At 48.0% G+C, this 13,096-nt stretch overlaps 1 protein-coding gene across 1 annotated transcript in view; it reads left to right on the forward strand.

Moving 5' to 3' along the window:
- The window catches only part of SPATC1 (spermatogenesis and centriole associated 1), a 14,331-nt gene extending 1,814 nt beyond the window's left edge, over positions 1-12,517 (forward strand). The window contains exons 3-4 of the mRNA XM_015823935.1: positions 11,616-11,776; positions 12,212-12,517. Coding sequence (XP_015679421.1) covers positions 11,616-11,776; positions 12,212-12,517 — 467 coding nt within the window. The remainder of the gene's footprint in view (positions 1-11,615; positions 11,777-12,211) is intronic.
- The last annotated feature ends 579 nt before the right edge of the window (positions 12,518-13,096 follow it).

Consider the following 13,096-nt stretch of genomic DNA (forward strand, 5'->3'; position numbering starts at 1 on the left):
TATTACTATCACTTTTATTTTTAATTCTGTTAAAATTATTTAGTCTCTTCGCCTTCTTCTGAAACAATTTGTCTTTCTGTTAAAACTGTGTTGTATTTTTTCTTCGTTTTTTAATCTTAACTGTTTATTGGTCTTTTTTTGCTACATTTTTGCACAATACTTGTCTTTCTATATGCATTACAGATTTCTCATTCTCCATTTTTGTAGCAATCATTTTCATATTCATTTTTCTCTTACCCAGAGTCCCTTCCACTTCCCATCGTTCCATCAGGCATCCTTTTATATATATATATATATGTAATATTTTATTAATTTTCCAATTTTACATTTAAGCATTTAAAAAGCAACGTGGTGGCTGGTTAATCAATAGTTCGATAACAAAATCTTTAGTACAAATCTCAAGTTACAACATCATCTCTTTTTCCCTTAACATTTACTGTCTCGTATTTAAGCTAATACAGTTCTTATTATATCATCTCAATAAAACATCATTATTACATTTATCAATAAATTTTAGCTTATACGTATCTTAATTATTTTTTACATTCAATCTTCATAAACAATCTATATCCTGTTATTATTTTTTTTCCCAATTTTTAGTTTCCCATCAATATTCCAATTTAACCTTTAATATTTTTAAGAAGAAACTGGACAACCATTTGTCCAAAATGGTATAGGGTTTCCTGCCTGAGCAGGAGGTTGGACTAGATGACCTCCAAGGTCCCTTCCAACTTTATTATTATTATTATTATTATTATTATTATTATTATTATTATTATTATTATTATTATTATTATTATTATTATTATTATTATTATTATTATTTATAATTTTCAGGTTTTAAGTAAGCAAGATTTCCCTTATCTCAATTCATAACAGAATCTAATATCCAAAATACACATTTTATCTATTTGAATATAATCTTGTTCTATTTCCTAAAAGTTATCTATTTCCCACCATATTAAATCATCTACTTAATAATACAATATCCCCTTTAATAAATCAAATCCATTATATATATTACCTGGGTTAATCAATAAATCAAACATATTCATAATAATTATTTTTTTTCCTTTTAGGTCTATTTTTTAAATATTAAAAAGATATCCTTATCCTTATTTTTAACTAATTTCCAAATATTTTAAATCTAATGACCAGAATTCCCCTTATCTCAACTTCTCCCTTTAACCCTCTAATTAATAATATTAAATCCCCTCTAATAAATCAAAACCCCAATTTTCTTCAGCCTTATTCTAGCTTTCTTCCTTTGCCAACTAGACTTCCATATCAGTGCTTTTAGATCATCAAATAGATCTTCCTTTATTATTATATATGTTATTTGAAATAAAAGAGACCATTTAATTGCCATTTTTTTTGGAAGGACTAGCCCATTTGTATTCATTAAGGTCTCCCTGTTATTCCAGTTCCCCATGATTGCCCTGATATGTTTATCTTCCATTCAATCTGTTCTTCTTCTTTCTCAAATTTCTTCTGATTTATATAGAAAGTCTTTTCCATTTTCAGTGTTGTCACTCCCTTTTCTGGATTTTCCATTAACTGTTTTTGTTGGTCAATTGAGTCCTCTGTCTTAATATTTGATTGTTCCACTTCTTCTGTTATCTTCTGCATTGTTAGTTGTAGTCAAAGTTTGGGTTTGTGTATCTAAGCTGGCGTCTTGATCTTTTATGTTAGGTCTTATTTTATCACAAGCTGAAAGAATGGTTTCATGTATTGCTTTCAACATGGAAATGATTTTTTCCTGGTCTTCATCCATCTCTTTCACGTGTTTATAAATAGTCTTTATAGTAGAAATCATTTGTCAAGCAAGATTTTATAGTCCAAGGTATTTCATCATCTCATATAGTAACCAATATTCCTCAAATAAAGAGATAGGAAGGCAATTCTCCACATATAACTCTGAGAGTTAGTAAGGGTTTACATTCACAGTTCAAGTAGGCCAGTTATGCCACCCAGCTGTTCTTTTACAGCTGAGTTTCTCACATGTGGTGCCAAGGTCAGAAGAGTCTTATCTAAGGTCTGGGCTTTGAGCCAAGTCTCCGTTAGGAAATAACAAGTTGTAATACCAAACCTCACCACAAGATGTCACCAATGCCATTTAAGATTTTTTAAGTCCAAAATTTTTATAATCCTTTTTCCAATTTTATTTCTTTTTTGTAGATAAAAGCAAACGTCTCCAATAAAAATAGGAAAAATTTTGGTCCCCAAATTTCAGGAACATATAAATCCAATTAGATTAAAGTTGTTCTTTTAGTGCTTTAATTCCCCTGGGTAGTCAGTCGGCGCTATTCTTAGAGGGTGGGATAGAAATTCCCTTTCCTCTCTCCTCACAGGGGGAAAGATACTTCAGGCAGCTTTTACAGGAAAAGAAAGTACTTAGGGTAAAGAGAAGATCAGATCTCACCCAGTTTCATTCACGTTGCTTTCGAAGTGCTTAGTGGTAAGTTTGACTTCGGCTGTTTGCAGCCTAGTGATGGGCCATATTAATATGGCTGGTCTTTCCTCCGCCGGTTTGGAGGGTTGCCCCTGATTGAGCAGGAGGGCTGCTGCCCTCCCGTGATCAAGCTGGGGTCCCCTCCTTGCTCATCGCCCCTACAGGGTGACTTTTGACCCTTTCCAGGGTTCCCCAGCGGAGCAAAACCGAACGCGGAAGATGGAGCTCGCCTTCCAACGGCCGTGGTGGCTGCAATGGCAAACTGGAAGTCAGGCATCCTTTTTTGAGTAAGCCCAGGCCTTTCACTGGCAGTTCTCCACCTCTTCCGATCTTGCATGGCTTTTTTTGAGTCGTCCGGGGTCAGCTTTGACGGTGTCCAGCCACACTGTCTTCTTTGGCGGCCTGGTGTCCTTTCGCTTCTGACTCTTCCAAGCATCATTGCTTTCTCCAGGGAATTCCTCCCCAGGACGGGGCCGGAGGAAGTGAGACCGCAGTTTCAGGATTTTGCCTTCCAGTGACATTATGCACTCCAGTGTTTGCTTGTTAGTCACCCTTGCTTAGTCACATTAATTCCATGGTTAAATATAAAGCATTGCTTGCAAATCAGGGGAATTTTGTTTTATATTAAAGAGTAGCTGAGTGTGGGCTGAAATAAGCCCAAGTGGGGTGGGGGTGTGTGTGTGTGAGGAGACCGAACTTCGTGGCTGTCTTACAAAAGAGAAACATGCAAAAAACCTGAATGGGGAGAAGTTGCCAGGAGAGGCACAATAGCCTGGACTTTACCTGCTTTGATGTCTTTGGCTGGCCTGTCTCAACCTTAAAGTTGCTGAAGTTGAGAATGCTTCCCTAGACACAGGCTCCTCATCCCTGACCTTGACAGCCCCTCTTCTCCTTTGAAGCATGTCCTGGAGGAACCCTCTGCCCACCCCCAGCACAAAAGTTCTGGCAGTGGGAGGTCAATCAATCAATCAGAGTAGAGCCGGAAGGGACCTCGGAGGTCTTCTAGTCCAGCCCCCTGCTCAAGCAGGAGAACCTATACCATCTCAGACAAGTGACTGTCTAGCCTCTTTTTAAAAACCTCCAGTGATGAAGCACCCACCACCTCTGAAGGCAACAACATCATCATCATCATCATCATCATCATCATCATCATCATCATCATCGTAGTAGTAGTAGTAGTAATAATAATAATAATAATAATAATAATAATAATAATAATAATAATAATAATAATAATAAAGTTGGAAGGGACCTTGGATTGTCCTCACTGTCAGGAAGTTTCTCCTTAGTTCCAGGTTGCTTCTCATAATAATAATAATAATAATAATAATAATAATAATAATAATAATAATAATAATAATAATAATAATAATAATAATAATAATAATAATAAAAAAGTTGGAAGGGACCTTGGAGGTCATTGAGTCCAACCCCCTGCTCAGGCAGGAAACCCGGCCTAGACCATTTCGGACAAATGGCTGTCCAGTCTCTTCTTAAAAACCTCCAGTGTTGGCGCATTCACCACTTCTGGAGGCAGGTAGTTCCACTGGTTAATTGTTCTCACTGTCAGGAAGTTTCTCCTTAGTTCTAGGTTGCTTCTCTCCTTGATCAGTTTCCATCCGTTGCTTCTTGTCCTGCCTTCAGGTGCTTTGGAGAATAGCTTGACTCCCTCTTCTTTGGGGCAGCCCCTGAGAGACTGGAAGACTGCTATCCTGTCTCCCCTCGTCCTTCTCTTCATTAAACTAGACATACCCAATTCCAGCAGCCTTTCCTCATATGCCCTCCAGTCCCCTAATCACCTTTGTTGCTCTTGTCTGTACTCTTTCTAGAGTCTCAACATCTTTTTTACATTGTGGTGACCAAAACTGGATGCAGTTATTCCAAGTGTGGCCTTACCAAGGCCTTGTAAAGTGGTATTAATACTTCTTATCTTGTCTTTTGGCGCTTTGGAAAATAAGTTGACCCCCCCTCCTCTTTGGGGCAGACCCTTGAATACTGGAATACTTCTATGCTTCTCCTGTGCCTGAGGAAGGGGCTGCCCACTCAGGACAACCACCCACTTGCCAAAGGGGAGACTTTTGTCTTTGTAACGGAGACGTGGGAATTGCAAAGAATTACGGGAATCCCTTGACTTGCTCCAGAAAGGGAGAGGTTTGTGCGACGTGTGCAGAAGAGTCTTTGGGGACCCCTCCGTCGCACCTTTGGGGCAGAAAGGATGTTGCGGTTGAAATAAGTGTTGGTCTACCTTGTTAATTAAGTACCCCCCTTGAGTTATAGATACAAATTGCTTCCAAATTTAATTTATTTGATTTAATATGACTACCAGAATCTTCCTGCCATATTAAATTGAATAAATTAAATTAAATTAAATCACAGATTTCAAATTCTTTATTTCAAGTTTATTATACCAGTTTCCTGAGTTATCGTAAACTACTTTTGGGGGGTAGATCTGGGTTACTTTGTAACTGTGCATGTAGACAGTCCTAATTCTTTAACCTGGGGTTACATTTCAACATGCATGTGCTAAACAGATAAAAGTGGAATTTAAGAGGAGGTAAACAAGATGTAATCTTTGACAGGAAGATAAAACAAGTCCAGACAACAAACACAATACAACTGTGTGCCAATTAAGATGACATGGGTTGCACAAGAACGGGCCCAGCCTTCATGGGCTGATATTCTAATCTATACGTAGCACATTTTATTTATTTGCATATTTGTAATCCACCCCAACCGACCGGGATTCTAGCTGGCAGTTTACAGTTAAAACCATAATATATAAAGTCTTTCCAAGAGACACCAGGACAAACCAGGGTCTGAGTGTCCACTGGAATAACACGTTTTTAACCAGACCCCAAAATGCCGGAGAAAGGGGACCATCCCCACTTCCAAGGGAAAGAGAGGGGCCGCCCCCGAGGAGGCCTGTCTGGCTCAAAGGGTCCTCTCTGGGGGACGGTCCTGGCTGGGCGGATTCTGCCTCGGCAACACACTCTGAGCCAGGGCAGCACCCCAAAGGTCTGTAAAGGGATGGCGGGCACCTTGGCTGCATTTCCCCCTCCACAGCCAGGCCTGCAGGGCAGCCGTCTCCCCATCTGGGCAAAACGGAAGAGGCTTCGCTGAAGTCTGCTCAGCCTGCCATATGCCTTGGTCCAACACACTAACCCTGGTTAGTATTAAACTTGCTTTGGGGGGGGAGGCTGGTTTAATATAGTTGCAAGTCTGGGGTCTGATATTTTCAATTGATTATGGAAACCTAACCCTGGACCCCAGTTAATTCAGTAATGAAGCCTCTGGTGTGAGTGCAAACGTATGGCCTGTGGGTGGCAGACGGAGAATTCCTGCTTTTAATTGAGTTTTCTCTCTCTTTCCCGGACTCGGACCCTGTGGCTGCTTTGGTTTCTCTTTCAGCTTCGCTATTACGAAAGAATATGTCAGTTCAGTGTACAAGCCAGGTTACGAAGTGGATAGCAGGGCATATAGCTGGGAAGGGAAGGGTTTCCACTTGACCAGCGACCAGATAATGTCCATTAAGCTTTGTGGGAAAACCTTTAATAGGACAATCGTTTTAGTTCGTGCTCCAGCCACCAAGGCAGAAAAAGATTATTTATTTATTTGAAAGGTTTCTAGAGGGCTCCGATTTTAAGCAACTCTGGACAACTCACAATAACAGTGAAACCAATAAATAAAAATATCATGCAATAATAAAAACACTGAAACAAAAACACAAAAACCCTCTCCCAAATCCCACTCCTTTGGCACGCCCCATAACAGGCTCAGCTACCCCCCCCTTCCATACTCTCTCCATAGACCAGGGGTAGGCAACCTTGGCTCTTTTATGACTGGTGGACTTCAACTCCCAGAATTCCTGAGCCAGCATGGCTCAGCTTGGAAACCTCTCCCTTTCCCCTCAGCATGGCTGGCTCAGGAATTCTGGGGGTTGAAGTCCACCAGTCATCAAAGAGCCAAGGTTGCCTACCCCTGGCCTAAACCGTCCCACACCCCAGGAAAAAAATCGGGTCTTAATGCCTTCCAAAAGGCTAGGAAGGATGGGCTGATGGCGGGAGGGTGTTTTATTGTCCACTGGAGATGGACAGAACACACAAGGGAGATGCGCTGCTTGTGACTGGTGACCAGAATGTTAAAGAAAGGTGAAAATGTGGTTGGACTCTATGGCTCTGGACCCTGCCATGAACCAGGGGGTGGACTTATCTGTCCTTGCCACTCCAGTGATTTCTTCGTAGCCAACACTGTCTTCAAGCAACCAAAATGATGGTCTGTAGACACAGACGTCACCTGATGGAGCACAAACTGATCAGTCACTGTTAAAAGGAGGTGGAGAAGCTCAGTTACAGCTTCAGAGAGATGTGGCCAGGCACCGACTGTGGATCACAAGCTGCTCCAGGTTAAGCTGATGAAGAAGAAGAAAGCCAGTCAGCTCCCATGGTGTGGACCAGAACATGTACCCACCAGGTCCAGTCTGATGAAGAGAAGGACCGTGGGTGTGGGTGTGACATGATAGCAGCCTTCCCATATCTGAGGGGTGCCACAAGAAGAAGGGGTCAACCTATTCTCTAAAGCACCTGAGGTCATGACAAGAAGTAATGGAATCTTAACAAAAATATATCCAATCTGGAACTAAGGAGAAATTTCCTGACTGTGAGAACACTTAATCAGTGGAACGACCTGCCTCCAGAGGTTGTGGGTGCTCCAACATTGGAGGTTTTCAAGAACAGTTTGGACGGCCATTTATTTGGAATTGTATAAGGTCTCCCACTTAAGCAGGGGGTTGGACTAGAAGACCTCTAAGATCTCTTCCAATTCTGTTATTCTGATCATCTCTGTGACGTCCTGAAACTCCTCAACAGAGAACCAGAGAAACTGTAGAATGAACTTAAGGAAACCGTTAAGGGGGAATGTGATGAGAGACTGCCAAAGATGGAGAAGCAGAAGAAAGCAAAGTGGATGTCGGAACAAACCATGGAAATTGGTTTTTATTATCGCCTGTTCACCGCCCTGAGTCCCGTAAGGGAGATAGGGCGGTATATAAATTCAATAAATAATAATAATAATAATAATAATAATAATAATAATAATAATAATAATAATAATAATAATAACAACAACAACAACAACAACAACAACAACAACAACAACAACAGAAGCCGAAGCGAGGAAAGACAAAACTCTCAGGAAAGAGCTTCACAGAGTTTCAGAGAACTATTAGAAGAGACAAAGAAACAGCATCACAGCTCCTGTAAAGACACCCAGGACAGCAACAGACGTGGGAAAGCAAGGGGTGTCTTTCAAAAGATCTCTGAACTCAGAAGAGGGGTCCGACTTCAAACTGGCATGTAAGGGACACCCAGGGACAGACAGGAAGCAGCTGAAAGGAGACCAAAGGACGAGGGAAGGAAGACCCAGAAAGACGGAGGATCAGAGATCTCAGCATCCAAGATGCCCAAGGAGAACATCTCATTGTCCTCATGAGAAACTTACATACAAGTCAACAACCCCTGGTCTGGACAGAATATGAGAAACAGACTGGATCCAGGTTGGCAAAAGAGCCTAACAATATGCTTCCCTTATTTATTCAACCTATCTACTAGGTCAGGGGTAGGCAACGTTGGCTCTTTTATGACTCATGGACTTCAACTCCCAGAATTCCTGAGCCAGCCATGGGAATTGAAGTCCACGAGTCATAAAAGAGCCAACGTTGCCTTCCCCTGTACTAGGTATATGAAGGGAAGCTGGGTAGGAAGAAGAGTGCGGTTTTGGAATTGGAGGAAGAAACATCAATATGCTATGCTGATGATGACACCGTGTAGACTGGAGGTCCCCAACCTTTTGGACACCAGGGACCGGTTCCGTGGAGAAAGGTTTTTTCATGGACCGGAGGGGGGCGTGGTTTTGCAGGCTGTCTGCATCCCACAGATGGGCCTTCACTTGTTTGTGTGGCCAGTTTCTGGCATGCCGTGGCCCGATGCTGGTCCACCGACTGGGGATGGGGGACCCCTGGCGTAGACAGTCAAAAATGCAAAGGATTGGCAAGCTCTAGTAATAAAAGTCAAGGAGCAGAGGGGAAAACAGAGTTAAAATTAAATACAAAGAAGAATGAAGTATTGCAGGCTGACTCTTCCCACTGCCAGCAGTTCGATCCTGACCGGCTCAAGGTTGACTGAGCCTTCCATCCTTCCGAGGTCGGTCAAATGAGGACCCAGATTGTTGGGGGCAATAGGCTGACCCTGTAAACTGCTTAGAGAGGGCTGTAAAGCCCTGTGAAGCAGTATATAAGTCTAAGTGCTGTTGCTATGGCGACTAATGACAAGGCACAGCCAGCCTTAAAATTGGCAATGAAGCTTCCGGGAAGATAAACAGCTTCTGCCTTTCAGTGTCAGCCATGAAGAGTAAAGAAAGAAGCCATCGGGAAATTAGCCTGCGGATGAGCCCTCGGTGGAGGGTCCACGAAGACAGCGGAAACGGATGGGTCTGCCCCTCCAAAGATCAGAACCAAGGAAGCCCTGGGGGTCCCTGTGACGGGTCCCTCTATGGAAGCCAGACTGTCCGGAGGGAAAAGGACCCAGATAACCCTCCAGGTTCCTGGCTGTCCACAACTGATAATCTTCCCTGAACTGAAGAGGAGTTTTGTCTGAGGGCGACCTCTAGTGGAGGAGGCCAACCACGGCAAGGCAGGACCACCACCACCCACATACAAAGAGGCACTCACCCCTCCTCGGACCCCACCAAATGCCCCCTCCTGGCCTTGAACGTTTTTTTCCATCAGTTTTCATTTATCAAAATTTGAAAAAGGGCAGATTTTGAAGGATAACGGTTTTGGTTCCTGTGGGTTTTAAAATGTGGCGTTGGATGAAGTTAAAATGCAAATGAAACGGAGGGGAGGGGGATTTCAGATGCCAGAGATGAAACACGTGGTCACCTACAAGCAGAGCGGTCAGTCGGAGCAAGCCTTTGGCTGCAAATGGGGAGGGGGCTCCAGGTGCACAGGCCCAGGAAAGGCGAGTAGCATTCCCGCCTCCGCTCTTTCTGAGATGGGCAGCACTCTGTAGGTGTGCACGCTATGCTCCTCGGGTCCACTCTCCCTGGGCCTCATTCACACAACCATGCCTGTTTTTCTGCCCAAGGACGGACTCGGTCCAGGAGCATCACCGGCTGCCTCCAGCTTGATCAGCAGGAGACCTGTGCACCCTTGCACCCTGCCCTCCAGGCAGGACGCTAACCCCAGGAGGGCTCTGGCCATCGTTGCCGTGCCCTGCTCTAGAGCTGGGGTGCCAGTCATGGCTGGGATGCCAGGGCTTGGAAGCCAGACTTTCTGTTGAAATCTGAAGGTTTTGTGCTGGTGAACAAGCAACAGCTCCGCCAGCAGCTTCCAGCCTTGTAGGGGCAGGTTGCCCAGGAAAGGGGACGCCCCAACAGCTAGCGCACCCACCTAAGGAGTGCCCCCTCTGCACAGAGCTCCTTCGTGAGAGTACATGGGGGGGAGCTACGTCCCTCTGTATAATAAAGAAAAATAAGCACCCGGGCCTGCTGAGCGAAAAGGAGCAGGGGTGTCCAGAAGGGAGCTGAGCCAGCAGGTGGGCGCCCAGCAAATCGGGTGTGTGTGTGTGATGGTGGCACAAGGCAGCAGGGCTAGAGGGGGCGGTAGGTGATTGATAGGGACAGAATACGGAGGTATCTTTCTCTTCCCCCAAAGCATCGGGGAAGACCCCCAGGCCTCTGGGGAGTCAGCGAGAGCCCCCTGCCCTGCCCTGCCATGCCCGGCGCTCACTCAGCAGATGCTCTCTCTGTTCTTTGCAGCCAGCGGCACTTCCAACCCGAAATTCGCCATCCCGGTTGCCCCTCCTGCCTCCCTCCACCCCTCCGGCTCCCGCGGCTACTGCCACGAGTGCGCCTTCCCGTGGCACCCGCACCTGCCGACCTTGTCCCCGGCCGCACCCGGCACCCCCGCCACTGCCTTCCCAAGCGGTGCCCCCCCGGGTTTCCTCCCTTGCTGGCCCCAGCCGGTTGCCCAGCCCTCTCCGCCAGCACCCAGCCCCTTCGCCCGTGGAAGCCCCACCGCCTACCAGGCTTTTGGCTTCAGCCAAGGAGGCCCCGTGCCTGCCCAGGCACTGCCACTCGCCTTTTGGATGGGGGCAGGTGGTGCAGCGGGTGGCGGCGCTCCCTTGGTCGCTGCTCAGGTTCAGAGTGCCCTTCCGCCCCCGCCGCAGGGCAGCCAGCACCCCACCGCCCGACTGCCACTCCCTGTGGCCCCTCCCATCCCGGCCCCACCGCCTGAGGTCGGGAAGGGCGAGCCCCCGGCTCCAGAGGGAGGCCTGCAGCCCCTGCCCACCCTGGAGTCGAAGGAGAGCAGTGGCTCGGTCCAGCGAGAGGGCGCCGCAGACAGCAGCAGCAGCACCGTCGGTGCCAGAGAGCAAGGTGAGAGCGGCAGGCGAGCGAGCCGTGGCAGGGGGGGTGCGAGAGCCTAGGACCCTCTGCCCCGGAGACTGGGCCCAGGCCAGAGGAGGGGGCGGTTGCCTGGCGGAGGGATGCAGGAGGATTCTGCAATGCTGGGAGCCCCGTGGTTCCTTCCAGGCTAAAAAGTTTGGCCCAGGCAAGAAGCTGAGAGCAACATACTTCCAAGTTACTCTGTCAAATTCCAGATGGAATTAAAAGCAGGGAAGTAGGTGTTCCCCAGCCCCATTCCTGGTAGGGTCCCACCCCCACCCTGATCGCCCCGCTGCTCTGCCCCCTTGACTGTGGCCTGGCTGGCCTGGCCTTCTCATGCCCGGATACCGGGTGGCACCCTCACCCATGGCGCTGGCTCAACGCAGCCTCTGGCTGTCCCTGTTTCCTTCTCCCTGCTAGGGCAAGGTGATGCCCAAGTCATCCTGAACCTGCCTCCTTCCCAGCCCCCATCACCCGCCCTGCTTTGGTGCACAGAAATGCATGGAGCAGGGAGAGGTCCTGGCCAGGGCAGCCCACCCACCACCATTGCTCACCGCTGGCTCTCAGCAGCGTCTTTCCCCCTCCCCTCAGTGATGACCAGGCTCTGGGAGGGGCAGCTCCTGGTCCCTGAGAGAGAAGCCGGCCCAGCTTTGGTCCCTGCTGCGGGAGGGGCTGCCTGGGGCCAGGGCCGCAAGGGTCGCTGCTGATTGGCCTTCTCTTGCAGAAGCCAACAAGCAAGAGCGTATTGTGGGCGAGGTGGCCTTCCAGCTGGACCGCCGCATCCTCTCCAGCATCTTCCCTGACCGACTCCGCCTCTACGGCTTCACCGTTCGCAACATCCCTGAGAAAATCTCACAGGTGAAGCGACACCCCCCCTTGCGGCCTGTCCCTACCCCGGGAGGGCATCTGTGGGGCAGGAGGAGATGCTTTCTGCCCTGCGAGGTGTGGCAACAGCCTGCTTGGCCCCTCAGTCTGGGGCAGCCACATGACCCCCTCCTGCGACTCCGCCTGGAGTGACCTTTGGGGCTTTGCATGGGGAAAGCACACAGCCCCCGCCCAGCTTCTCCGGTAGTCAGCAGGGGGCAGAGTAGGTCAGGTAGTTTGCCCCCCATGGCTGGACTGAGCCCTGCCCTTGCCCCACCCACAGAGGCTGCTTTCCCGGGCTCCCTCAGAAGGGGGGGCAGTTGTGGTTCTCACCTCTCCTGGTTAGGGGGCTCTCTCTTTGGGAGGCCCCAAGTGATGCTCAGGCTGTGCCTCTTGCCCCCCACCCATCTCACGCTCCCCGTCTCTCCCCAGAGAGAAAAGGACCCCTTTCTGCAGCTGAGCCTGGAGCAGTCCGACACCATCATGCAGCGCTACCAGAGCATCATGGACTCCCTGAAGCCTCTGGGCTACGACCCCAGTGTCCACCCAGGCCTGACGGAGCGCACGGTGAACACCTTCGGCATCCTTCGTGAGCGGCCAGAAGCCACCAGCCCCGAGGCAGCCACCTACAGCGACATCCAGCACTTGGAGGAGGTGGTGAGGAGCGTGGCTCCCCCCGAGATGGTGGAGGACTGCCTGCTGCTGCTGACCTGCCTCCAGAAGCTCTCGCAGGAGGACGGGAAGCCCCTCTTCATCTGGTGACAACCCCCCCCCCCCGTCCCTCCTTATTGTGCACACCCATTAAAGGCAATAAAGGTCTAGAAAGGACTGGCTCTGTCTCGCCCTCTCAATCCGGAGCCCAAGACCAACGGCTGATGCCACCGCACACCCATGTCTGGGGGAAAAGCTGGACCTTTTGGGGGGGGCGGGCGGCTCTGGAGGTTAAAAGCCTTGGATTAAATATTAACAAATCCCAGGTTGGGATGATTGTGGTGACATAAGCGTGATGTAAAATAGACCAAGCAATGTTTCATAGGAATTTGCACAGCAGCGCCCCGAGTTGTATGCGGATGCCCTGTTTTACAAAAGACAATTGAACTAAGTGTAATTAATGAGGTTGGAGGATCTGCGTATTTTCACCTTCAGGTGTTTCCTAAAAGAAAATTGACTGGTTATCTGCCATCAAGTCACTGTCAGCTCTTCATGACCACCTAGAGTTTCTCCATGGCCATCTGCCTTCAATCTGGTCTTTAGATCCGGTCAGCAAAGGAGCCCAGGGACCTCAGTGCTGGTCACCCCTTCTTCTCGGGCTATTCCCAGCAGTGGAGCTGTGCCTGAGAG

The sequence above is a fragment of the Protobothrops mucrosquamatus genome, unplaced genomic scaffold (genome assembly GCF_001527695.2).
Source record: "Protobothrops mucrosquamatus isolate PMUCROS unplaced genomic scaffold, P.Mucros_1.0 scaffold2057, whole genome shotgun sequence".
Taxonomy (NCBI): Eukaryota; Metazoa; Chordata; class Lepidosauria; order Squamata; family Viperidae; genus Protobothrops; species Protobothrops mucrosquamatus.